A 27,945-nucleotide genomic window follows, 5' to 3' on the forward strand; every position below is an offset into this window, starting at 1 on the left:
CCAACTCTGTATGTGTGCATGTTTGTGTGTGTGTGTGTCCTACAGGTGTGAGCCAGTGGATGCTTCCACTACGTGTCTGCACACGTGTGCGTGCACTTGCATTGTCCTTGCACACCTGCGTGTGTCCTGTGAGAGCAAACGGAGCCCAGCATGTGCTGGCACCCGTAGGAACGTGTGAGTGAGTGTGCGTTCTGCAGGTCCCTGTCCTGCTGGCTCCCCGCTTGTCCCGAGGGAGTGCGCGCACGGGGTCCCAGGCCAGCGTGCCCGCCGGTGTGAGTGCGAGTGAGTGTGGCCCCACGCAGCTCTCTCCGCTCTGCGCTGCCTGGTCAACCCGCACACTCACCCTGCGTGGTTGCTGCCGGGTGACGAGGGCTGGGCCGGCCCCCTGCCTGCCCGCCCCTGACACTCTCTGGCGCTGGCCTTCGCGGAGGCCCCGCCGCGCCATGCCGGGCCTACTGAGTCCCGCGGCGGGGGTCGCTCCGGGCCAGGCCGTGCCGGGGCGGGGAGGCGCTGCCTGTATGACCCCCCGCCGTCGGCGCGGGGAAAAGGCGACCATTTGCATCCAGGAGCATGTGGCCATCGACGTGTGCCCCGGCCCCATCCAGCAGATCTCTGGCTACTTCCCGCACTTCCCGCGGGACCTGCCCCATGACGCCCCCGCGCGCCCAGCCACTGCCAGCGCCGGCCGCCGCCGCCCCTCTGGCGGCTCCCGCGACCACGACAAGGATGCGGACCATCTCTTCGGAGCCCAAGGATCCAGCACAGGTCCCAGCCCTGCGCAGCCGCCCACCAAGCCGCCAGAGGACAAGCCGGACCCCGAAGGCTACGAGCGGACGATTGCAGTAAGTTTCCAACTCGCCGACTTCGCGCACCTCCACTGGCTCGGGCTTGGCGGTCCCCGGCTTCGGGGTGCCCTCGGTCCCTCCCCCTCGCGTCGTCGCGTTCTGCCTTGGCATAACCCCCCGCCGCGGGGCCGCAGACCCCCTAAGAGCTTCGTGCGCTCTCCGCGCCCTGCCCACCGGCCCCGACCCCTCCCCCGACCGGACCGGAGGGGTGGGAAGTTTGGGGGCACCCGCTGGGGGTGTCCCATTTCCGGGGCTGGGCTCCGGGGAGCCGGCGCGGCGCCCGCTCCCTGCCCGCCAGCCCTTTGGGAGCTCAGGCGCGGGCAGCCGCTTTTGTTCCCGGGAAGGGCGGAGCTGCGTCCGGGGGAGACACGCGTTGCAGCCGGCAGCGTAGTCGCTCCCCGCTGGCCGGCCGCTCCGGGAGGGCACCGCAGCGGAGGGTCGGGGCTGGGGCGGGCTAGGGAAGGGGCCCAGGGCTGGGGCCGGTTCTGCCTCCCGGGTGGTGCGCGGGCCGAGGAACTAGGAGGACCGCCGGGCCGGGCCGCTTGTCCTTTGGAAAAACCTTGGCGTTTTTCCGAAAAGTCCCGCTCAGGCTTCCCCAGGGCCCCTCCACCGCGCAGCAGGGGTGTCTGCGCTGGGCCCGGGCACTCACCAGGGCCTGCAGGCTGCCAGCCTGGAGTTTCCCTAGCATCAAATGTGCCACTGGAAGCTGAAGATGGAGATGACCAGTGCCCCCCGGAGCGAAGACCCCCGCATCTCTCCAGGATGGGGGGTCTGCTTGGGGGTCCACTTAGGGGTGTATCCCTCAGGCACTGGAAGTGGGGATGGGAGGCCCCGAGTCATGGTGTCTCCCCCAGTCCCCAGTTCTTTCTCTGTGTAAATCCAGCTTTGCAGGGACGGGGATGTGGTGCATTTCCCGGAAGAGCTGGGGTCCTGGGGCATGGGGAGCTGGGGCTGGGGTGTGGGGAGGGGCCCAGGGTAGGCAAGCTGAATGAAGCAGGACTGGCACAGGCCTCTGGAGGGCCTGGGGGAGGCTGGATGCCCCGGGGTGCACCCTTGCTTGTCCGCCCTTCTAAGGGTCAGTCTCAGTTTGCCCATCTGTAAATAGGGTTGATTGTCCCTGCTCTACGTGGCTGTTGTGAGCATTCAATGAGCACTGTCAGTCCTTGGAGACTCTTGGGTTTTTTTATTGTGCTAAAATATACAAATATAAATTTCCCATTTCAACCATTTCTTTTTGCTCCTTCACTCCCCACCCACCCACCCCTTTTTAGCGTACAGTTCAGTCATGCTCAGTACCTTCTACCTTCACACTGTGTGCAACCCATTTCCAGAAGTCTCTTCATCCTGCAAAATCGAAACTGGACCCATTAAACAACAGCTCCCCATTCGTCCTCCCCCGGCCCCTGGCAACCGCCATTCTGCTTCCTTCTCCATGGATGTGACTATTCTAGGAACCTCATATAAGTGCAATCACCCAGTATCTGTGCTTTTGTGTCTACCTTCTTTCAGTCAGCAGAATGTCTTCAGGCTTCATCCATACTGCAACCCCTGTCAAAACTTCCTTTTTCAGGCTGAATGATACTTGAGAATCAAAATCTCCTCTCCTGAACACTTCACCAGCAACAGCATCTGAGAGGCCCAGGGAGGGGCAGGGCTGGGGTTTTGGGGAGAGGCTCTCCTCTCAAAGCCAGACCTCCCCCCCATCTATCCGCTCAGTGCCAGCACCAGCCAGGGCCTCCTATCATGGCTTACTCCTCCTGTCCCTCCCGTGGGACCTGCCCCTAAACCATGGGGCCAGTTTCTGTCCCTTGCGAACTCACTAGCTGGAGAGGGTCTATCCAAGAGCCCCCGTAACAGCTCCCTGACCTGGAATCAGCCTCCTGCCCTCCCCCTTCTGTGGACAGAGGTCAGACTCGAGGGAGGGCAGCCCCACAGAGGGCTGGGTGGAGGCACTGGTGCGAACCCCGGGTCAGGGCCAGGGAAGCCACCTGTTTGGGCACAGAAGCCGTTGGCAGCACAGTGACATGGCCTCAGGCAGTGCCCACTGGTTTTTTGCTTCTGGCCAAATGTGTGGCTGTTCAGGATGCTCAGGGACCTGCCAGGTGAAGGAGCGGAGAGGCGGCAGCAGAGGGCCCATCACAGTCCAGGGGTCAGAAGGACAGAGCAGGCATCACTCCGTCCCAGTGTGGCAGTGCCCCCAGCCTAGCCCTCACGGGTGTCTTGGGGTACAGAGGTGGGACAACCAGAGCCATCGGACAGGCATGCCAAAACTTCTGGTGGCCCAAAGATACGCAAGTGAAATGTGTCAAGAGACAGGACCCAGTGAAAACATTTTGAGCTACAACAAACAGATGTATACGAATTGGGAGAATAAGACACAGTGGTCAGGGAACCCATGCACAGGGTGGGCCACCAGATTCCCAGAACTCTGCACTCCAGGCACGTGGTGGGAAAGGCAAGAGGCCAGGGTGAGGGAGTTGGGTTTGGAAGAGCAGCCATGTCACTGTGGGTGCACATGGGGCCACTGAGCCAGGCCCTGTCCCAGAGGCAGCCCCACAGTGCAGGGTACAGCTCACGTATGCCCACCTGACCTCGGCCACTTCTCTGGCATCTCACAGGGGCCTGGCATGCAGGGAAGGGGAGGAAAGGCTCTGCCTGCCAGGACCTGTGTCCACATCATCTCCCTCCCTCTCATTCCAGCCCTGGGAAGATGGGACTCTTACATCCTTGCCCTTTTTTTTTTTTTTTAATTTTGAGAAACGGTTTCAGTCTGTTGTCCAGATTGGAGTGCAGTGGCACCATCATGGCTCACTGCAGCCTCTGCCTCCTGGGTTCAAGCAATCCTCCTCCCTTAGCCTCCCTAGTAGCTGGGACCACAGGCATGTGCCACCACACCCAGCTAATTTTAAAAAGTTTTTAGAGACAGTGTCTCACTATGTTGCCCAGGCTGGTCTTGAACTCCTGGGCTCATGGGGCTGGAATTACAGGTGTGAGCCACTGCGCCCAGCTGAGGCGCAGATGATGATAAAGCTGAGGCTTAGGGTGAAAAGTACTCATCCACTTCCTAGCTAGTGAATACAGGGGCTGAGCCCAGAAACCAAGCCAGCCAGACCCCCAAACTTCTGCCCTTTGCCAGTGGCAGAGAAGTAGGTGGTTGAGAGCCCCCCACCCGCCCGGATCCCCCGGAGCTCTGCCAAACCAAGGTGGGGTCAGCCTGAGAGGGAGACTCAGCTTCCCCTTGGAGAGAGCCTGGTGTGAGCAGCCACGCGGCCTCCCTGACCCGGCTGGGTAGAGGCCTTGCGGTGCATCTTTGAATAATGTTCTGGGGTTACTGGCTGCACCCCACAGATGCCACAGCTGTGCTCCAGCCCAGAAGAAAAAAAAAATGCAGTTTTCAGAAACAAGAGCCTGCTGAGGTCAGCGAAGCCCCTATCTGCCCATCCTTCTGTGTGTCCCTGGGTCTGCGCACTTGGCTGGGTTTTCTAAAGGAACCGAAGGCAGAGTGAGTGGTGCCGTCTTGTGGAGGAACCCTCTGTGGCCGATCAGCTTGTGTGACCTCTGTGGACTGACTGGGAGTTGTGACAAATGTGGCCAGAAATGGGGCCTGGTCTCGGACGGTGACCCGGGATTATGTGGATTTAGGGTCAGTGAGGGACATGGCCTCTCAGGAGGCTGTGCTGGGAAGATGGGGGAGGGGAGCCAGGATGAGGGAAGGGCCTGACCAAAGCGGGGTGGGGAGGGAGGCTCAGAGGAAGGTGAGCCACCTGGCTTTCAGGATGATGAGGAGAGAAAGTCTGTCCTGAGAGGCCCCATGACAGCTGCCCTGGGCCAGGATGTTTGGGGGAGGGGAGATTGCACCGGCATTGAGCCGCCCTCACTCTCTGTCTGGAGGTATGGGGCCAGGGAATTCTGTGACAGGGGCCATGAATGGACCCAGCCAGGAGACCCAGGGGACAAAGGCATCTGCTGGCCCAGGCATCTGCAGGGCCTGGCAACTCCGTCTCCCCGATTTCCCGTTCACACCCTTTGCTGTTCTCTACCCGGGACCTGAAGCCCATGGACCACAATGGGCTGGCAGACCCCTGTGTCAAGCTGCACCTGCGGCCAGGAGCCAGGAATGTGAGGGAGTTTCACCCAGGCTTGCCCACCGGCTGTGCCCACCCACGGTGATGGGGCCTGGACTGGGCTGGGGGCACCCAAGGAGGCCCACAGCTGCCACTCCCCCTCAGAGCTGTAGCAAGCTGAGGAGACCTCAGACACTCACCTCCATGCAGCGCGCCCAGTCTGTCCCACACCCAGGATGCCTTCAAGCGTTACCTACCTGCTGATCTGGGGAAACCCCTGGAGCATTTCCAGGCTGGCATTTTATAAGAAGCATTCTCAGCTGGAGTTGACTATGATGTGCAAACAAAGGACTGTGGTCAGATCACATTGGAAAACATTGTTAAAGCAGTTTCTTTACTGTAGGACTTACCAGAGCCTTTAATGTGCTGATGGGCTGTTCCTCGACTCTCAGTAAGGGGGATGAAGTAGGCAGCATGTGCCCAATGTATTTGACCACAGAATCCTCATTCCCATGAGAGATGGGCCAAGAGGCCGACCGCAAATGCACTTAAGGCACCAACACAACAGGTGCATCTAGGAGAGGAGAGAAAAAAAACGCTATTAAATAAAAGCATCAAGGTGACCTTGAGCCATGAAAAATCGTAACTTCTTAGACTTCCTTCCTTCTGTGCATCCTATAGTTCAGTGTTGTTTTATTTTTAGTTTCATAGGGCAGAGTCTGAGTTGACTTGGGGACCTAAATGTGTATGCCTGGGGCCCACCGCAGTCCAGGAGGACCACTCCAGAAGGGAACATTGCGCCTTCTCTGGGGAAGGCAGGGCTGTAGGAGACACAGCAGTGCCCCACCACCTACTCCTGGGGAAGAAATGGCTCCCCACACCAGGCCTCGATGTCTTTATGCTGCAAGTGGAGCTCAGGGATGTGAGAGCCAAGAGTGAGTGTAACCAGGGAAGTGTGCCCAATGCGGGAGCTCCGTGACCCCAACTCGTGGGACTGGAGCCGGCAGGGCCTGTTGTAGGAAGTCCCCAGGACTCTCCCCAGTGTTTTATAAAGAGCAGTCTCCTTGTAGACAAGCTCCTGAAAGCAGTGCGAGAGAGGGATTCCTGTGTCCTTTCCACGGTGGGGAACCTGACGCTGCCACAGAGCTGGAATTGAAACCCCGGGCTGCCTGACCTCCAAACCTAGGCCAGGGTGGTGGGCATCAGACTGAGTCAGACACAGAGCTCAGAGTCGCTGGCACAGGAGGAAGGAGTGGTGGCAATATTCCAGCTCAGAGAGGCCACTGCACGAGCATGCCCGAGGTCAGGATGGGTTCCAGGCAGAGGGGAGAGTCTGCAAAGGCAGGGCATGCCCTGGGAAGGAGACTCCAGTTCCACGCCAGGTGTCCTGCAGAACCCACCCCAGGGCATCAGGGGCTGGAGCTGGGATCCTCCTTGGATGAGTTTCCTATGGCTGCTGCAGCAAATGACCACAAACTTAGAGGCTTAGAGCAACACACTATCTCGCCGCTCTGCAGGTTAGAAGTCTAACAGTGGTCTCCCTGGGCTAATGTCAAGGTGTCAGCAGGGCTGCATTTCTTCTGGAGCCTGGGGATTCCACCTATTTTCCTGGCTCTTTCCAGCTTCTAGAGGCTGCCTGCCCTCCTTGGCTGGTGGCCCATTCCTCCAACTTCACAGCCGGCCCGGTTGCATCTCCCTGGCCTTCGTCCTTGGTGACAACTCACTCTTCTCTTCTCTGTCCTTTCTTCTGCTTTTAAGAACCCTGTGACCACATTGGGCCACCCAGACAGTCTAGGATAATCTCCCTAATTAGTCAGCTAATTAACCACCTTAACTCCATCTGCAGCCTCAGTTCCCCCTGGCCATGTCAATAACATAGTCACAGCTTCGGAGATTAGGACGTGGCCATCTCGGGGGCCATTGTTCTGTCTACCACACCCTTTGGTGCTAATAAGATCGTTTTTTCCTTTCTCCAGGCAAATAAGCTTAGAAGAAAAGCTCTCCGTAACACTCGGAACCACGTGAACAATACCCTCACTACAGGATCACTCATGATCCACAAGACCCTGCAGTGGGTGAGGGCCCTCGGCTGCCTGCTCCCTCCCCAACCCCCACCCAGAGAAACTGATGGGGGTGCAGGGTCAGGTTCAGACCTCAAACCCAAGTCTCCCACTTTGGTCCCTTTCTCCTCCTGAGGGACCTGGAGGATGGAGTCTGCCCCTCCTCCTTCCCAGCATAAGCATCGGGTCAGCTGCGGTGGAGAAAAGGGTCCCTCATGCTTGGAAAAAAAAAGCAAGCATTCCTCCTGGTTCTCACTCTGCCCTTCCCCTTCCCCTCTACTTCCTGGTTCACGCTGAGTACTCGGGGCCTCCAGGTGGTTGCTTATGGCATCTCGGCCCTACCACCACCACAGATGTCCCTTTCGGGAGGACTTGGGGGCAGTCCAGGGCCTTGTCTCTGGGGAGGCCTGTGCGGCTGGCTCCACACTGTGACCACAACTTTGTAGATCCCTCACGATGTATATTGGATTGTGCACATGTGCACATATTTGGAGCACGTGTAAGCGCACACACAAGAGCGTATACCCATACACACATGTACACATATGAAAAAATCTGTAATGAAACATATCAAAAGCACTGTGATTATCTCCAGGTCGTAGGAGAATAGGTAATTTTTTCTTACATGTGTGTCTTGTTTTGTTTTTTCCAAATGTTCCACAATGGAGATTCATTACTTTTATGATATGGAAAAACAACAAATGTTATTTAGAAACCTAATCTATAATAGCTGTAATATTACAATAATTTAGTCTGGGCACAGTGCCTCACACCTGTCATCCCAGCAATTTGGGAGGCTAACGCAGGAGGATGGCTTGAGACCAGGAGTTTGAGACAAGCCTGGGCAACATAGCGAGTCCCCCATCTCTACAAAAAAAAAAAAAAAAAAAAAAAAAATCAGATTAAAAATTAAAATAAATAATTTAAACACTTTGATAAAAGGGAGTGAACACAAATTTGGGGAGTAGACTACATGAAGGCTGGGAATCCACTGGGCTGAGGGGCCTTTTTCTTAACATCCCAAAATGGAACAACCAAACACAGCTTTAGAAACTCTTCCAGCATCTGCCAGCATGTGTGGCCTGTACTTCTCTGGAGAGGAAACCCACTGGCCCAGTTTGGAAAAGAATCTAGTATGAGACTGTATCTGATTTATCTGTTTATTGAGACAGAGTCTCACTCTGTCACCCACGCTCGGTGCAGTGGCACAGTCTCAGCTCACTGCAGCCTTGACCTCCTGGACTGAAGCCATCCTCCCATCTCAGCCTTCCGAGTAGCTGGGACTACAGGCGTGTGACACCATGCCCAGCTAATTTTTTAATTTTTCTTTTGTAGAGATGGCATCTTGCTATGTTGACCAGGCTGGTCTTGAACTCCTGGCTTCAAGCAATCCTCCCACCTTGGCCTCCCAAAGTGCTGGGATTACAGGTGTGAGCCACCACACCTGGCCTTATTTCAGATTCAGTACTGATTTTTTTTTAACTATTGTAAGTTTAGTATGTCATCATTTCAGAATACACTGCTTCTCAAAAGAATGAAGGCTACAACAGCCTGAGTCTCTGTTTTTCACGAATTCCCCAGATGATTCTGAAACATGAAAGTAGTGGTTCTCAAACTTGTTTGCAACTAGAATCACTTGTGCAGCTTTTAAAACCCTCAGTGGCAAGACCATACTCCAGACCACAAAACTCAGGGGTGGGGTGAAGGGGGCTGTTCATCAGGAGTGTAAATATCCCCAGGTGATTTTAATGAGCAGCCAGGTTTGAGAACCAGCGTCCTTAATGGAAGCAACCTCATATCCAGGTGTTGTGCCTCCAGAGCCTGGGAAACAACTCTGGCAAAACCTTGCGTCTGAATAACTTTGTGTTCTCTGTCTCCATCTGGTGGTCATTCCGCTACATTGCTATTATTTACCTGTGCAACTTGGGATCTTGTACTTTTAAGAAAGTTTGCCAAAAGAATCAAAAAGAACCAAAAAGACTTGAAATTCCAAGAAATAAAAATGGCTACAAAACACACCGTTATAAAGAACAGAATGAGCTAAGAGTTATAAGTGCATTTGAATAATGCATCTGAATCTTTTGCAGTACTTGGCAAATTAAAAAGCAGTCAATAAGTGCTACTTATTCCCATTATAATTAAACATAAGTTAGACCCCATCTTTTGGGTACCAGTGATTCATTTTGAATGAATGGCTTTAATTCAACTGGAAAACATATTTAGTCTTATTATACCTGGCATACTGTTGGCAGTGGTGAACAGACACAGTCTGCATGGTGAGAAAGAGATGGTGTGCGTGCGTGTGTGTGTGTGTGTGTGTGTGTGTGAGAGAGAGAGAGTGAGAGAGAGAGACAGAGAGAGAGAGAGATTATTATTTTAATAAAAAGGCTGTTTGGGAGTATACTGCTCTATGAGTTTTGTAACCCCACCCAATCAGGATTCAGAACAGTGAGATTATTATTTTAATAAAAAGGCTATTTGGGGGTATACTGTTCTATGAGTTTTGTAGCCCCACCCCAATCAATGTTCCGAACAGTTTGATCACTCCCACAAAACTGCTTCATGCTCCCTGTCGTGGCATCCTTGCCTCACCCCAATCCCTGGCCACCAACCGATTTGCTTTTGTCCCTGTAGCTTTGCCTTTTCCATAATGTCATGTGTTCATACAGTATGCAACCTTTTGAGAGTGGCTTCTTTAACTTACCAAAACTTCCTTCCTCCTGCTTGTTTTAGATTTATTTTGCCCTTTTTTTCTTTAGTTTATTAAAGCTGAGGTTTAGATTGTTGACTTGAGCCTTCCTTCTTTTCTAAAATAAGCATCGAATGCTATAAATTTCCATCTAAGCTCTTCTTTGGCTGCATCTACACATTTTGATTTATTGTGTGGGGGTTAAGATCCCGAGGTCTGGAGACAGACAGACATCCTTTCGATCTGGACTCTGCCACTTGCTAGCCATGGGACTATCTTGTGACCTTGTGTCTCCTCTTTGTGGACCTCAAAACAAGTCTTTATTCAAAGCCCAGGGCCCTGCCTAATGTTAAGGCTTTAGATACATATTTTCAAATTGCCCCATGGGGGCCCTTTTAAAACATCAGAAACATTAGATTACTCATAGGATAGCTAAATTTGTAGTAATAAAGTATCTGCCTACATTCCTAATGGATTCAGTAATGCCACTTAATAGGAGTTTGTGTTATTTACAGCAGTCTCTACTTATATTTGAAAAGAGTAACACATCACTTATTAATTTTACAGACAATGTGTAGGTTGCATATGGGCTTGTGAATCTCATGCATTACCCGTGTTGTCCCCCAAATACATATAGTCACTGTGGGAACAAACACCACCCTGGGTACCTGGTGCTTGCTAGGGATTTTCATGGAGATTATGGCATTTAAACCTGAAATAGGGTCGGGCACGGTGACTCATGCCTGTAATCCCAGCATTTTGGGAGGCTAAGGTGGGTGGACCACTTGAGCCCAGGAGTTCGAGACCAGGCTGGCCAACATGGTGAAACTCCATCTCTACCAAAAATACAAAAATTAGCTGGGTGTGGTGGCGTATGCCTGTAATCCCAGCCACCCAGGAGGCTGAGGAATGACAATCGCTTCATCTCAGGAGGCAGAGGTTGCAGTGAGCTGAGATTGCACCGCTGCACTCCAGCCTGGGCAACAGAGCTACACTCCATCTCAAAACAAAGCAAAACAAAACAAAAAAAGACAAGAAAAGAAAACCTAAAACAACTCTGCCGAATAATTGATATTATCACCACTTTATACACATGGGAACAGGCTCCGAGGGGCTCAATAGATTTCCCAGAGTTCTACAGATAATAAGGGGCAGAGCCAAGATCCTGACCCTGATCTGTCTGTGTAGCATGAGAGAAATAGCCACTGTGGACTGTATTTGAAAATATTCACAGATGCTAGGTTAATGCTATATAAAGTATATTATACTTAACATTTTATAACATATTTTTTCATTTAATAATAATTGTGAATAGATACTTCTATCAACCTATAAATCTACCTACTTCATGCTTTTAAAGGACTGTGTCATACTCCATTAAATGAATTTACTGTAATCTATTTAACCAACATTCCTTGAGTGAACATTTTAATTGTTTGCAATTTTTTGTTCGTGCATATAATGCTGAAATGAACTGGATCATATGCAAGTATTTTTGTACACCTCTAGAACTGATTTTTTACAATTCCTAAGAGTGAGATGATAAAATTAGTTATAAACATTTACTAACACATATTACCAAATCAGGCAGCATAATAAAAGATCACCAAATTTTTATTCATTCACTTAGCAAATACTTACATCATGCTTGTGCTGTGCTAGGTACTGTCCCTAGAGCTTGACTCCTCACGACATCCTGAGGTGAGAACTGTAATGACTCTGTTTCATACATGAGAAGACTGTGGCTCAGAGGGGCAAAGTAGTTTGGCAGAAGTTAGACAGAAAGTAGCTGGTTTGGAAACCAGGGTCTGCAGCGCCCAGGCACTTGATGACTATGTTGTCCTTCCTGATTTATTAAGGCTTTATTCCCAGAATTACTCACATCCTAAAGAATAAATCTTATTTGATAGGAGAATCAAATGAGATTTTAAGTGGGAAAATATCTCATTAATGTTAACATTATATGTTTTTAAATAAGATTTTATTATTTTTCTAGCAAAAAGCTTATAAACTATATCGTTTTATTTTTTTAAAAAAGGAAACTATAAACCCAATATTTTAAGAAACGATTTCATTCACTTAACACTTTTGAGCTGAGTCTCTCCTCTCATCAGTTCTCTGTGAGCAGAAAAGAGGGAGGCTTAGGGGCTTAGGGGATTAGGGGTTATGGTCACTGGGAATTGCAACAGAAACCTGTCAGGGCTGCTAGAACCTAGAAGAGTTAGCCATAGTAAATTGGTTGGTGTATATCCTTATAGAACTTTTATTTTGTAAGGGTGTGGGCAAACTAGTTATTATGTTACGTCTTACATACATTTATAACCTTCCTTTTTATAGCTAATGTATATTTTTCCATGACCTTGAATGCACATTTATAACTGTTTTTTTTTAGGTTTTAAGGCATTTTATTGCTAAGTTCCACCTCCTAGATTTGGGAAGGAATCTAAAAAACACATATTTGGTACATTCTGTGTGCTCTGGCCAGTCACACACATTATTCTATTTAACCTTCTGATGACCTAGGTATCTTCACACTCTCTTGTAGAGAGTCACTCCCAGCAGTCATGTGACTCATCTAAGGCCATGTTGCTACAGGTGGCTTGAAATCCAAGTTGGCTGAACTTCCAACTACATTCTCTTTGTTGTGCACTGTCCAAAAGTAGGGAGAGTTTCCTGCCTCTGGAATTCTCTATGTACAGGTGCCACCAGTTGTTTTCTTTGTGCACAGAAGAAAGTAAAACCCAGAGGCCACCATTAGTGATGGAGATGCATTGTCAGGAGAGAACAGAAGATGGATAGAAGTTCACAGAGCTCTCATTTCTTCCACATGGGCTTGTACCACATGAAAATGGTTTCATAAGCATCTGGTAACAGTGTGTTCAGCCACCAGAGGGAGAACAAATTGGAGCTGGAGATCCTTCTCATGCCTCACCGTACTTTTGACTTCCCGAAAGAAAGGATTCGAGTGGCTCGTTTTGGCATCTTGCAGTATAGTGTATTTCCACTGGGCAGGGAGTCGCAGTCTCTGTTATGCTCAGGCTGGCCACAGTGGCTTTCCTGGATACATCTTCATCCTGGTTCAATCCTGGGGCGGGGGAGCAGGGTTGCCCGCACCTTACAACAGAGCCAGACTGGGGCAGGTCCTCGGCCCACTGTGGTGATGAAAAGTGCTCAAATCATCAAAGAGTAAAAATTCCACACCAAAACTCACACTTTCCATGGTAGTCATGTGGATTTCTCCTCCTAGCCTGAGGGCATTTCTTGGGTGCTCCTTTCTCTGTATGATTCTTCACCTCCAGGACAGCCCAGCTCCAGCACACTCAGGACAGGTGTTGTCTGATTCTGTCTGACATGCTCCAGGCTTAGGAAACTGGCTCCTGCGAGCCTGGGCTGCCACCCCTCTCCCTGGCTCTGGGTTCCAACCCTGGCTTCCTGGGGTGCTTGTGGCATCGGATGGAGTTAATGGTCAGCCTGGAAGTTGGAACTTCCAAATTGTGTTAGCCTTTAAAACATCAGTGTCAGCCAGGAACTCAGAAGAGATAAAGACCCCAGATTGCCAAAAGCCCCTTCTCTTAAAGGGATGAGTCAAAGGCTTTCTTCCTTTCCCACATCCCAGGCAGATTCATCTCTACCCTATTCCCAGAATAAACAGAGTCCCATTAGGTTTTCATGCCTACAATTGTCCCCAGTTTGTACTAAAGAGTAGTTGGTTCCAGACAGGAAAACCATAGCCTCCGCTCTATACAGGGTGAGAAATGTGTGTATAAACAGCCTGCATTCGAATGCAGAAAGTCATGGCAGGCTGGATTAAGACCACCACTAGTTCAAATGACGCTTCTGTGAGAACTAGAAAAAGGCCCCCTTCCAGTAGACAGAGTCCCATGGGTAAACAGACAGCACCTGTATCCTATTTAGGAAAAGTGTCCCTCCCTCTAGGTGTAGGCAGTGCCAGGGTGGAGCACCGCAGAAATGACACTGGAGATGGATGATGGTCCCACTCATCCTGGCCACCAGACACAGTTGTTCAGTGCACAACCTGGAAAATCATACATGTCAGCCCTGGTTAGAGTGGATGAGATGAAAGTATGGGGAGATCTTATACTTGTGCTTTCATTTCATGTTACATCTTAGTTATAATGTCATTCTCATTGCACAGACATGGAAATTAGGGCCCAGTAGGTGAAGTGATCTGTTAAAAAAATAAATGGCAAAGCTGGTCTCTTCAACTCAAATCCAGACCACTTTCCACCATGCCATACCGCCTCCTTGCCTGAAGCACTTTTAAAGAGCCACCTTCTGCCCACGTCTGCATCCTTTAGTTTTCTCAAGGCACGAAACCTTTAACAACCAACCACCCAGGATCTTTGCATATCGTGTGTCCTGGTATGGCAGCTGCTGACCATGCCCTGAGGTCATGCCCACAGCCAAGCTCCCCACTCAGGACCATTTCTGTCTGTGCAGACTCATCTTTTCCTGTTCTTTGCAAAGTCCAGCTAGAGCAAGCAAGTTCTTCCCAATGGGTTTTTCCCATCTCTCGTTGGCTGGCTGGCTGGGCTTCCTCTACAAACCCCCCCCCTTTCGCCTAAGCAGGGCCTGGTGGTCCCATCCTGTGGAGCTGGGCTCATGAGGGCATCTGACCGGGGACAGCTATTCCTGGTGCTGTTGTTATTGTCCTGTTTCATGTGTGAACATGGCTGCTGGCCATGTTCACACATGAAACGTGAAATTGCAATTATTTTGGTCTTCATCAGAAGGTCCACTGACAAGTCTCATACAAACTTATGGCCCTGTTCATCTTAAAGTGTTTTGATTCATACTTTCGAATGGCCTCATGAGGACCTTTTGTAAAGTAAAAATGTTAGGCAGCCACATGATATCCATTGACCCAGTGAGGCTGTTTTTCTGGATATAAGAGTTTTGACCCAGCATTTTTGGAGGCTGAGACAGGCGGATCACCTGAGGCCAGGAGCTGGAGACCAGCTTGGCCAATGTGGCAAAACCCCATATCTATTAAAAACACACAAAAAAATTAGCCTGGCTTGGTGGCACATTTCTGTAATCCCAGCTACTCGGGAGCCTGAGGCACAGGAATCACTTGAACCAGGAGTCGGAGGGTGCAGTGAGCTGAGCTGAGATGGCGCCACTGCACTCCAGCCTGGGCAACAGAGTGAGACTCTGTCTCAGAAGAAAAAAAAAAAAAAAGGTTTGAAAAAATAATAGCACGTACTTATGTTTTGACAATATTTGATGTATATAAGGATTTACCAACTTCATGCATGAAGTGCTATCCCCAAAAGACATTCAGTTGCTGTAGGAAAAAACATCAAGTTCTGAGCTCCTACTGTTTGCCAGGCATATTCTGAGATGATCACATTTAAATCTCAGAGTTACCCTGCAGAGTAGTCAGGGTATCACTGCCTGACAGATGAAGAAGCTGAGGCTTACAGCAGTTAAATGACTTACCCTAGGCCACACAGATAATGAGTGGGAGAGCCCAGGTCTGTCTGTGAGGTATAATGAAATTAGCATAAACCCTCCACATTGGCGCCACTTGCATAAATTAACATATATTCTCTCATAGAAAGTATTTATTGGGCATAACATTTTATATCTTTTACCATTTAACATTAGTTGTGGATCTTCCCATGTCACGTAAATATGCCTCCTTCTTTTTGGATTATATGATTACTAATCAGCGGATTTACTATAATTCATTTAACTAATACCACTTTTGATTGTCATTTTATTTGCCTAATTTTTTTCCTTTTGCACAGATAGATGTAATAAACATGATTTTATAGTAATATTTTTGTCTGCCTGTGAAAATGTTTACTGTACGATAAACTCCTAGGAGTAAAACCAGGTCAAAGATTATAAATACAGTATTTATTTTCATAAACATTATCAAGTCAGCCACAAATGTTTAAATCACTAACGGCTTCAGATTATTGTATTTAATGAGTAAACACTTTTATAGGGTTTGCTTTTATAAACACTTTTATTTAAGTATCATTCTAAGTGCTTTACAAAATTAACTTTTTCAATTTTTAATATAACCCTGAGATGTATATTATGATTATCCCCATTCTACAGATAAGAACACTGAGAAGTTAATTAACTTGCCACATATCTAGGAAATGACAGGCTATTTGCACAGCCAGGCAGTCTGGCTCCTGAGTCCACATTTTAGACAACACTATACCTCCTGGTTCTTTTGAGGCATTACTACTGGAACTATCCTAATACTCATAAATAAACATTTCTTTTGGGGAGGGTCAAATAAAATTTTAAACAGAAAAGTGTTTCACCAACTGTCAAGCTCATAAAGTTGTACATTATAAACTTTTTTCATGATGCCCGCAGATAATTTATTAATGATATCATCTATTTTAAAAGACAAATATAAAACCCAACCCTTAAGAAAGGACTCCTATCACTGTTCCCCACAGGCACCCTCCTCAGTCTTACACCTTCCCTCCCACCAAAAAAAATCATTCAACATATTTATTTCATACTGTAATATAGGAAATAGCTACTTTTTAGACTTTTTATATTATTAGCACTGATCATACAAACATGGAATAGAAATTCCTTACGTTTTATCTGGATTTAAGGTGCTACATAATGGAATATATTTCTATCAAGCCATACACATTGGAGATAATGAAATCACTTGTGTTCTAGTTTAAACATTATGGGAATTTCAGAACTGCAGCATAACAGATAATCCTTGGACGAAAATGAAGTCTCTCCTCTGGTCAGGCATCTATGTGCCTCAGTGAAGAGAAGACGGGGACTGTGGAAGGGAAAACAGTGAGTCGGGAAGGGCTGTGGCCACATCTGTTCCCCAGTCCCTCAAGTAATTAAATCCTGACCTCCTCTACACTAGTCTGTCCTGGGGAATGGCCAACACTGGCCTTTCACAACTGTGTGTTACTAGAAATGCAACAGAAACCCAGCTGAATCCCCTCCTCTGCCCTTCTCAAAGGAAAGATCTGTCCCAGGACCATTTGTTCCAACATTTTCAATTATGAGAAATCTGGGAAGATAAAGTTATTTTTACATTTCTAAAGAAACACATATTTATTCACACTCATTACAGGAAAGTCAGAATCTATACAAAACCAAGAAGATTTTTAAAAATCCATAATACCACCATCAAAAGAGCCACACTTAGCATGTTGGTCCACAGGCTTCTTAGCACCCTCTTCTGTTGGTTTATGGACAAAATGCAAAATCACATTCCGTCTACCTTTTATAATTTGCCTGTTTGTTGATTAACACTATATATTGAACAGTTTTTAAGACCTACAACATATGTTGACAACATTACTTCCAAACAATATATTTACAAATAAGTGCACACACACACTCTCTGTCTTATATACAACGTGTCTTACTTTCTAATTCTCCACTCTTGAAGATTTAGGTTTTTCCAAGTTTTTCTTAATATACTCACCAAGAGTCAGCAAATTTTTCCATAAAAGACCAAAGAGTAGGCCTTTTACAATTGATTGTAAGACATGTGTGTTTGAACAATATGAAATCAGTACACCTTGAAAAAGAACAGAATAACAGCAATTTTTAGGGAACAAGGGAAGACAACCATAAGGTCTGACTGCCTGCAGGGTCAGGCAAAAACAGCCATATTTTTCTTCTTACAGAGAGCCTATAAACGGACGTGCAAGTAGGAAAGATATCGCTAAATTCTTTTCCTAGCAAGGAATATTAATATTAATACTCTGGGAAAGGAATGCATTCCTGTGGGGAGGTCTATAAAGGGCTGCTCTGGGAATGTCTGTCCTATGCGGTTGAGATAAGGACTGAAATACGCCCTGGTCTCCTGCAGTACCCTCAGGCTTATTAGGGTGGGGAAAAACCCGGCCCTGGTAAATTTATGGTCAGACCAGTTCTCTGCTCTTGAACCCTGTTTTCTGTTGTTTAAGATGTTTATCAAGACAATACAAGCACCACTGAACATAGACCCTTATCAGGAGTTCTGCTTTTGCCCTTGTCCTGTTTCCTCAGAAGCATGTGATCTTTATTCTGCTTTTTTGCCCTTTAAAGCATGTGATCTTTGTACCTACTCCCTGTTCATACACCCCCTCCCCTTTTGAAATCCTTAATAAAAACTTGCTGGTTTTGAGGCTCGGGCAGGCATCACGGTCCTACTGATATGTGATGTCACCCCCGGCAGCCCTGCTGTAAAATTCCTCTCTTTGTACTCTTTATTTCTCAGCCAGCTGATACTTATGGAAAATAGAACCAATGCTGAAATACTGGGGGCGGGTTCCCCCAGTAGTTCTCATGAATCTGTCAGTCAGCTAGGGGATCAGAAGGGGGTCAGCTGATCTGTTGGTCAGCTAGGGGGTCAGAAACCCAAATATTACTGGTTTAACTTGTTATCCCTTATTGGTTTTCCCTCCCTGTGTGAAATCCAAAACTGGTGTACTTGAACAGCAAGCAGCTTTCCTCCAAGTGGTGATTCTGGGACCAGGCTCCTTCCATCTTGTAGTCTTCACCAGCTTCAACACATGGCTTCCAAGATAGCTTGCTTATGTGCTTCATGCCAGCAATAGGAAGAAGAGAGTGCAAGGCTGCGCATGGGGAGAAGGGGAGTTAGGGGTCTCACCCTGGAAGTGGAGTGCTTCACTTCTGCTCATATTCCATTAGCTAGAACTCAATTGCATGGCCGTAGCAAACCAATGGCAAAGAAAGCTAGGAAATGCAAGCTACTGTGTCCTCAGAAAGAAGAAATTAGTCTGGTAAACAGCCAGCCAGCCTCTGCCACTCATATAGAGGCTTTCCTCCCCAACTGTGGCTAAAGTGAAAAAGACTGACCAGCTATTTACCAAACTTAGTGGTCAAGCATTCCACAGAGTCATACTCATAACGTGAATGTTCTTCTGACCATTCTGAGCCTACGGAGCAGCAAAGCTGGTATTTAGAGCAGCTTTTGCAAAAGGAAAAATAAAAACTTAGATACAAAAGATGGATCAACATTTCTGAGAACCTGTAATACAAGAAGGCTTGAGTTTTTTTTTCAAGTTGGAAAGAGGAAGTAAAATGTTATTATAATCAAATATGGGATTTTCCCTAGATCTGAACATGACAGGAGGCTTTTTACCCTAGGAAGGCTCTACTTGTTAACATTTCAGATAGTGTGACTGAATGAGGAATTCTAGATAGTTCTGTGAAGACTGGGGGAAGAAGAAAAGAGGATGCCAGTCCTTGTTCCTAGGCCAAGACCTGAGCCCTGTAATATTAATATTTGGATCTAAAATCAGGTAAACAGGGGTGTGTAAGGAAAGGTAATAAACAGTGTCATGTGAAGGAGAGAGCTTGGGATTTGAAATCAGAAAGACTTGGGGAATTAAGTTGTGTAAACCTGGACAAGCTACTGTCTCTTCGTGTGTGAAATGAAGACAACCTCTGATAATGTTTTTGATCTTTAAAGGGGGTAGAGATAGGAGATCTGCTTGTGGGGTGGGGGGTAAAATCTGGCACACAGAAGGAACTGACCCAGTATATGCCAGTTCCTTTCTCCCTGCCCCATTTCTCTCTGTCATTCAAAGTGGCCACCATTCTTTAGAAGTCTTAATTATTAGGCAGAAGAAGCTGTTTCCCTTGGCTTAGAGAGCTTGTTTGAAAATACTTAATGCTAAACACAGGTCTATAGAATCCAGAAAGGTCAGCTTCCTACTGGGGCTTAAGCTTCCAAATACGTGTGTCATGACCCAGGATGCACATGCTGGGAAGAAAGACATAAATCTTAGCTCCATCTCTGTCGTCATCAAAGGAAACTTCCCTGAGCAACATGATGTTGGGGTTAAATAACTTGTCCTCGGTCATGCAGCTACTAAGTTGGAGGCAGGATCTGAGTCCAGGTGATCTGGTTCCTGAGCTCAGATTCTTAGGCTTACCTGCTACACTATCTAGATCTGGTACAAGATGAAGAGGTGTAGGTGGAAGGAGGCATGCCTATCGTGGTGTCCAGCTATCTCTTGCAGGCCCCTCCCAGAAACCCAGGTCTTGGTCTCATGCTCTAATTTCAGAGCATAGGGAGCAGTGGAGCTGATATTTGGAACAGTTGAGTACTCACAAGCCATTGCTGATAATGACCCTCTCATGTTGTAAAGGCTCTCATTGGGAGCAGGACCCCCTTGGGTGGTGAAAGTCCCCTGTAGACAATTGCTATGCTCTTTGTCACCTTGTGAGGAAAGTATATAAGATTGTGACTTTATTGACCCTCCCTTGCTAATGACAATTTAGGCAGAATTGGTCACATACTAAGCTTCCTGACCTCCATATGGGAATCATGAGCCCACATAGAGCTATGGAAGTGACAGTAATACTAGCTTCAGCCTTGGAGTCTCTTCATGGTTCAGTTTACAATATCCAGCAGAATAAAATAGGGACAGGTTCTGAGTTTTCTTTATCTTGAAATATTTCCTTAATGAAATGATATACTTTTGCATGAGCTGTCTGTAGATGCCCTGCTCTAGGGAATAGAAAGACATGCATCTCCTTTCTCAGAAATTCACAATAGTGGCTGCTAGTGTCGAGGGCTCTGTGCCAGGGGTATGTATGTGTACACATATTGTAATTTGGTCTGTCTAACATTGAAGTAGGAATTATAATCCCCACTTTACAGAAAAGAGAAGTGAGGCTCAGAAAGGGAAGTTAATTTTCCCAAGGTCAAACAGCTAGCAAGTAGTGAAGCAGATGCACACCAGACCTGTCACACTCCGGGGTCCTCACTCTCAGGCCACTGTGCTATACTCAGATCAGGCTTGTTGTCACAACCTCGAAACGGCCTTAGTAAACAGCCAGCAATAAGGGCCACATGCTGTTCCTTAACTCACTTAAAACCAAAGTAACAGTTTTGGGTGGATGGCACCTACCTTTAAACCGATTGAGTACTCAGAAGCCTCTAGAGTGAGTTGCTTAGCTCAAAGCAGTTATTCTGTGCTAATGAAATTGGGATTATGGGTGCCACACTAGATGAAGCAGAATTCTGTGACCTCAAAAGCTCATTTATCTGTACCCAGAGATGAGTCCAAATTATTTTCTAAGAATTTGGATGTAGCCTGACAGTAATGTGTACTAGTTTAGACCACTGTCTTTGGAGTTTGACTGTGGTTCTGCCATTTAACTATTATTTGGGGCTGCTAAAACTCTCTGTGGCTTAGTCTCCTCAACTGTAACATGGCAATAATAATGCCTGTCTGTATTGGAAACCATGTGAGGTGTCTTCCTAATTACAATGGCTCTCTGAATTCTCCTCATCCTACCAAAACACACATTATTGAGGATAATAAATGCCCATTATTCAGCACTGAGGATGAAAGATCAGTAAGACCCCATGCTAGCCATCAAGATACAGGAGAGAAATGTAAAATGATCATAATAATTAATTACAATATAGTCTGAGAAGTCCTATGACAAAATAAGTACTAAGAGAATGTTACTCTCCTAGGGGTGGAAGTTGAGGAAAGTTTTGGAGGTGACATTTAGGCTGGGCCTTGTTAGATAAGAAGGATTTGCAGAAAAGGTCAGTTGTTTGCCCAAAGGACCTCTAACCAATAGCATTTCAGGAACTGTGATACATGAAGTAGAACAGAGTGGGTCTCTCCCTGTAACCTCAGAGTTAGGAACCAGAAGTGAAACATCATGTACTTTAGACCTACAAGTGAAGTCTAAAGTTGACTTCACTTTAGAAGTGGCCCAGGGGGCCTATCACAAGGTTGCAAACTTGTCTCACTACCCTCAACCAGCCTAGGTATCCTCCTTATCTCACATTATATAAGGTATCTTGTGGGACACAGGACACATGGCCAAAAGTTATACATGTCTCCCCGCATCCTTGCCATTGGATAGGGAAGAGGGCATATTTCTCCCTACCTCTGACACCACCCCCACTCCGCCCCCCCCAAAAAAACAAGGGGAATGTGTGTTTAAGAAAATCATTCATCTGATTAGGAGTGCTACAAGGAGGGGGAAATGAAACCTCACTCCCCAGCTGGTTGGTTACTATCATCCTGCCCCCACTCCCACCCCAGAGCTGCAGAATGAGAGATATCCTAGAAGAGTTTAATATGCATAACTTGAGTTTGGGTTCTCAGAAATGAAGTTGGATGAGATGAAGCAGAGCTTTATCTCAAGAAAATTACATAGCTCCTATAGGCAAAGACCATCACATCTGCCTAGGTGCCCAGCAACAGAATCAGACCAAGGCAGTGGGAGACTGAGGTCACCTGTCTACCACCAGCTGGTGATAAGGGAGCACCCCTGCCTGTTCTGTACTGCTTTTCCCTGCCCTCATTTCCAGAGGTGCTAGGCCTGGAAGTTGGGGGTGGGGGTGGGCAGGTGTGGTGGGTCGGGGGAAGAAGGGAAAGAGCAGACTGCACCCTTGCTACCTGGCACCTAGCTCCCAGACTGTAATTTCTCTTTGGGATTCTCTCATGCCTAGGCCATGCCTGGCCCAGAGCAGACATTCAATACTTATGTTGAAAATGAATGAGTGAATGAATACACATAATAAAAGTCAATACTCATCCCTCCACCCTCCCCATGCCAGCCCCTTTTTCTCAGTCACTCACAGCTTTTTTGACTTAGGAGTCTTTTTCATTATTTAATTTTTTTTTTAATTTTGTAGAGACAGGGTCTTGCTCTTGTTACCCAGGCTGGTCTTGAACTCCTGGGCTCAAATGATCCTCCTGCCTCGGCCTCCCAAAGTGCTGGGATTACAGATGTGAGCCACTGCACCTGGCCTGGTGTAGGAGTCCTATTTGTCTGTCAAAAGAGGGTGTTCCCTTGGCTCAGAGCCTTGCTTAGGTAATGTGGAAGGACCCAGGGTACACAGGGTGGGTGGCTGTTCTCCAGAAATGTCAGTTTCTGGGCAGGGCTTAGGTGTCTGCAGTCCCTAGTCCCACCCCTGGCCTTGCATTCCAGCTCAGTGGGTGGAAGGTATAAATTTCAGCTGCTCTCAGCCCTGCTGTGTTTTTCCAAAGCCTTCCAACAGCAACATGAAGTTGGCAGCCTTCCTCCTCCTTGTGATCCTCATCATCTTCAGCCTAGGGTTACAAGAGCTTCAGGCTGCGGTGAGACCGTTGCAGCTTCTGGGTGAGTCCAGGCAGAAGGTGGCCCTGTTCATTTCTCCTTGAATGAGGGGGCCAGAAAGTAGGACATCAGGGACCAGTGTGTGTGGGGAGGAGAGGGGAAGAAAGGAAAGAAAAGGTCTTAAAGGGCCACAGCAGGGACCCTCCAACTGCTGCTACTCAGCTCCCCAGAGCAGAATCTTTCTTCTACCTCCACTTTCCCGCACTCCTTTCCCTGGGTCACCGCTCCATTTAGACTCTCTGTACCTCCCCTCTTACCCCCTCACCAGCCACCCTCTGACTCCTGCCATCTGCCTCTCCATAAGCTTCTTCCTCTCTTGCTACAAATCAATTGGATCACCTAGAGAAAATATTTTCTGAATTATGTTAAATATTAATCATCTCAATCTCTTCTTTTCCTTTTACCAACATTCTCAAAGGAGTAATCTTAATTTTCTGTCCTCACTTCCCCATAAGTCATTCCTTGACCCCTTGAAGACAGCCTACAGCCTCCACCCCTGCCCCATCACTCTCCTGAGACTTCTCTCCCAGATCCTGTGGACAAATCTCATGACTCCTCAGTCACCAAGTCTTTAACCTCTGTAGTGTCTGACACTGCTTGCCACCTCCTCAGTTCTCAAACTTTCTTTTCTCCTGTATTATCCTTCATGGTATTTTATTCTTCTCTCTAAACATTATTGGATTCAGTTATTACTTTCCTCTCTTCTTTGCTCTCCTTCCCCTGCCATTAAACTGGTTGCCAAATACTGTCCATTCTCTGAGAGTGTCTCTTGCATATGTTCTTTCCTTCCCCTGCCATCTCCCATTGTCACGCAGTATTTCCAGCCCTGATGACCTCATGGCTGGGCCATCCCAGGAGCCTCCTAATAGCTCTTCCTGCCCCTGTCTTTCTGCTGCAGTTTGCTTGCTTGTTGAATTCTGTTCCATTCTAGGCTCTCACACCAGAATAATCTTCCTAATTAAACAGCAATCACATCCCTCTCTTGATCTATCAAATGAAATCAAACTCCTGAGGCCCTCAAGATCTGCCCCCACAACTCCCCGTAACTTTATCCCCTGCTTACTTTTCCTGCTTCATTTCCAGCTGTTCCCTAACACTTACCCAGCCCTCCATTTGCCACTCCTCCTGTCTTCCTTGTGTTTCGGGGTGAGGAGTGAAATGGATGAGGTACCCAGGGTGCAAACATTAAATGGGTGCTCACTGCCAGCATTGTGCAAGGCACCTCACTTGTTTCGCCCTAATCCCAGCCCTGTTGCATTTCCCCTTGTGAACTGTTGCTAGTAATTCTTTTTTCTTCTCACAACACTCCACCCATGCCCCTCAGTTCTGCCTTAAAAAGATTCCTGCACTTCAGAACTCACCTTGTCTGATTAATCTAATTGGAAGTAATGTCATATTCTCTGAGCCTTTTTTTTTGGGCAGGATCTTGCTTTGTTGCCCAGACCAGAGTGCAGTGACATGATCATGGCTTACTGCAGCCTCAATCTCCTGGGCTCAAGTGATCCTCCTATCTCAGTCCCCCAAGTAGCTGGGACCACAGGCATGTGACACTAAGCCTGGCTAATTTAAAAAAAAAATTGTAGAGACTGGGTCTCACTGTATCACCCAGGCTGGTCTCAAACTTCTGTGCTCAAGTGATCCTCCCACTTCAGCCTCCCAAAATGCTGGGATTACAGGCATTAGCAACCATGCCCAGCTGAGACTCTTTACTTCTTCAGATATACCTCTCTTAGGACACTTGTTACATATTGCTTTGTTTTTAGTACTTTGAATATGTCTTATCCATATTGTTAGACTCTAAGCTTGTTTGTCTTACATCTTTGTATTTGCTGAATAATTTCCTGTTTTATACATAGTAAGAAATCAACATATACTTAATAAGTATTTATTATTGACTTAATAAGTCAAACTGCTGTGAGTGGGGAAGAGGAATCTTCAGTCTGCTCACCATAAATCAACAAAAGCTACGGGAAGCATGGGGGGATGGTATCGATTTTCTCTGAGGTCTACAACTACATTGAAGATATCCCACCAGGTCCCCTTCTTACACCCCTCAGATACTGCTAACCAGTCCCAGCACTCTTTCTCTTTGAATCTGGACAATGTCCAACCCTTCTCAACACAGCATCAGACAGCCACCTCTATTGACTGAAGTTGACAATGGAGAATAAAACTCATTACCCCTGCTGAATCTGGGGGCCCCTTTTTACAGATAAGTCCCAGAAAGACCCAGAGACATAATCAGGTAAAGAAATTCCTGCTAATAGCTGAGTAGCCAATCAAAGTACAGTACATATTCATCCAGAGTTCTGCATATGTTTTCCTAGAAGCCTGTGCGATCTTAACCAACTCTTTGAACCTACTTCATTGGTCCTCAAAGAGCTTGATGTTCTGGGAACTTGGGAGCCTCCATTCAGGTCCAGAATGACTCCTTGAAATTTGGAGATATGCACCTATGTCAGGATGAGCTTCACCATGTTGGACAGCAGAAGGTGCTCAGACCAAAGGGCCAGGCAAATCTCAGTTGAATCTCACTTCTGTACCCACTGGCTAGCAAGTTACCTCTGTGAGTCCCAACTGCCACACCTGTAAAGTGAGCCTAGTAAGACTCACTGCATGGGGGTGACTGCAAGGGTATCCTGATGGCATGTGGTAAATGTGAGTCTCTTCTTCTCCACTCTATTCCCTGCAGAGTGGGGAAAGTGAAGACATTTAAGTGGGTTTCTCTGCACTTCCCCTCCACAAACATAATTATCCCCATCTCTAAAGTCGGCCTTACTGTTTTGAGATTATGCAAATGCATTGCTTTTAACTAGAATATATAAGATGTTAATGATATTATTCTGCAAGTAATAAATCATATTGCATATTGAATGAAAAGAAAAATGTAGAACTGACTTCTTAATCAAGGGCTGTTCTCCCTAGCATCTGCCCCAAAAGTACGGTGGTTTTCAGCACATCCATTCTTCCATAGGTACCTGCGTCGAGCTCTGCACAGGTGACTGGGACTGCAACCCCGGAGACCACTGTGTCAGCAATGGGTGTGGCCATGAGTGTGTTGCAAGCTAAGGACAGGTAAGAACACCAGGCCCTTCCTGCTTTCCCAAACGTTGTTCAGTCTAGGTAGGTTGTGCACTTGGCCTCAGTGGGACTTTCCAGAAATAAGTAGGACAGAAACCTACCTGTCTCCCTCTTCCCCCACCCTTTCCAAGAAAAAGATGCATCCATCACAAGCTGGTGGTTTCCACACCTTTAAAATAATTCCCTAACCCAGTATGCCCTGGAGAAAAATCAGACTATTTACTTAAGCAAAATGATAAAAATCACACATAATCCCCCACCCCAAAACAATGTCTGCTTAACACTTTGGTGAATATTTTAAACATACACAAATATGTAATATTTATATAAAAATGAGATAATCTTGTGCCTATTTTTATTTTTTATTTCACTTAAAAGTAGCTACCAGGCCGGGCGCGGTGGCTCACGCCTGTAATCCCAGCACTTTGGGAGGCCGAGGAGGGCGGATCACGAGGTCATGAGATCGAGACCATCCTGGCTAACACGGTGAAACCCTGTCTCCACTAAAAATACAAAAAATTAGCCGGGCGAGGTGGCAGGCGCCTGTAGTCCCAGCTACGCGGGAGGCTGAGGCAGGAGAATGGCGTGAACCTGGGAGGCGGAGCTTGCAGTGAGCCGAGATTGCGCCACTGCACTCCAGCCTGGGTGAAAGAGCGAGACTCCATCTCAAAAAAAAAAAAAAAAAAAAAAAAGTAGCTACCAAACAACTTTTAATGTCAATACTAATGCTTCTATCCCATCATCTTTGATAACCTATAGAAGTTCATCAACTATGCTCAGATACTTAGCAAACTTTAGTAATACATGTTTAAGATATTTCTTATTGTGATATTATGAATATGATTGTAACAAATACTAAATTGGCATACACGCACTTATTAACTTCCTTGGGACAAATTCTAAGATGTAAAATTGATGACTAAAGAGTATGTTCCTTGGTCGGGCGCAGTGGCTCACGCCTGTAATCCCAGCACTTTGGGAGGCTGAGGCGGGTGGATCACAAGGTCAGGAGATTGAGACCATACTGGCTAACACAGTGAAGCCCTGCCTCTACTGAAAATACAAAAAAAAATTAGCGGGATATGGTGGGGGCGCCTGTAGTCCCAGCTACTCAGGAGGCCGAGCCAGGAGAATGGCGTGAACTCTGGAGGTGGAGCTTGCAGTGAGCCGAGATCGCACCACTGCACTCCAGCCTGGGCGACAAAGGGAGACTCCCATCTCAAAAGAAAAAAAAAAGAGTATGTTCATTTTAACCCTGTGATGTACATTGCCATGTTGACTTATGAGAACCCCTTTTCTGTGAAAATATCTCAGGGGCCTCACAGGATAACTTATTTGTTTTCAGTAGCCATTAGTTGAAAAATGCATAATAAAAAGCTACCAGTTTTGATTATAAACTAAGTTGCACTAAACACAACAGAATCGGCATACACTTTAAATAAAAACCCTTTGTGTTCAGAATGTATTGTTTGGCCAATCCACCTGCAATCCTTGGACTGCTTAGGGCCTGGCTGGCTCTTTGCAGGTGTGATTGATTTGCAGGTGTGATTGATTTCCTAAATTGGGAACTGTTGCCTCTTGATTGTATTCTGTGGATCCAGGTCCCCAAAACAGCAGATCTCGGGCAAAATTTTTTTTGTCTTGTTCTCAGATGAAGAGTTATCTTAAGGATCATCTTTCTCTAAGATCATCATCCCTTCCTGGAGTTCCTATCTTCCAAGATGTGACTGTCTAGAGTTCCTTGACTAGGAAGATGGATGAAAACAGCGAGCCTGTGGATGGAGACTACGGGGGATATGGGAGGCAGGGAAGAGGGGTTGCTTCTTTTAATAAATCGTCATTGTTAAAAGCACTCATACTATTTGAGTTATTTGGTTAAAGGTGAGGAGGAGGGGGAGGAGGACGGATGACATTTGTTGCGTACTGACTATCAACAAGGAGACTACATGGGATATGGGAGGCAGGGAAGAGGGGTTGTTTCTATTAATAAATCGTCATTGTTAAAAGCACTCATACTATTTGAGTTATTTGGTTAAAGGTGAGGAGGAGGGGGAGGAGGACAGATGACATTTGTTGTGTACTGA

General features: G+C 47.1%; 1 protein-coding gene across 2 annotated transcripts; it reads left to right on the forward strand.

Annotated features, from left to right (window-relative positions):
* Nucleotides 1-373: 373 nt before the first annotated feature.
* Nucleotides 374-27,713, forward strand: LOC129469607 (double C2-like domain-containing protein beta). Of its 2 annotated transcripts, XM_055256411.2 has the most exons (3): nt 397-842; nt 25,755-25,855; nt 27,513-27,713. In XM_055256411.2, exons 1-3 carry the CDS (start codon nt 444-446, stop codon nt 27,514-27,516), a joined length of 504 nt encoding a protein of 167 aa, XP_055112386.2. In that variant the 5' UTR covers nt 397-443; the 3' UTR covers nt 27,517-27,713. The 2 variants fall into 2 exon arrangements, with proteins under 2 accessions (XP_063484617.1, XP_055112386.2); XM_063628547.1 differs by lacking the exons at nt 25,755-25,855; nt 27,513-27,713 and adding an exon at nt 2,117-2,325 and having other exon boundaries at nt 374-842.
* Nucleotides 27,714-27,945: the final 232 nt, after the last annotated feature.

Source organism: Symphalangus syndactylus, chromosome 20 (assembly GCF_028878055.3).
Source record: "Symphalangus syndactylus isolate Jambi chromosome 20, NHGRI_mSymSyn1-v2.1_pri, whole genome shotgun sequence".
Taxonomy (NCBI): domain Eukaryota; kingdom Metazoa; phylum Chordata; class Mammalia; order Primates; family Hylobatidae; genus Symphalangus; species Symphalangus syndactylus.

Bases quoted from the DNA above. Each gene is read 5' to 3' on its own strand.
- LOC129469607 (XM_063628547.1), top strand. From the start codon at position 444: ATGCCGGGCCTACTGAGTCCCGCGGCGGGGGTCGCTCCGGGCCAGGCC. The intron at 843-2,116 runs GTAAGTTTCCAA...ACCCCTTTTTAG, and splicing joins GCTACGAGCGGACGATTGCA to CGTACAGTTCAGTCATGCTC.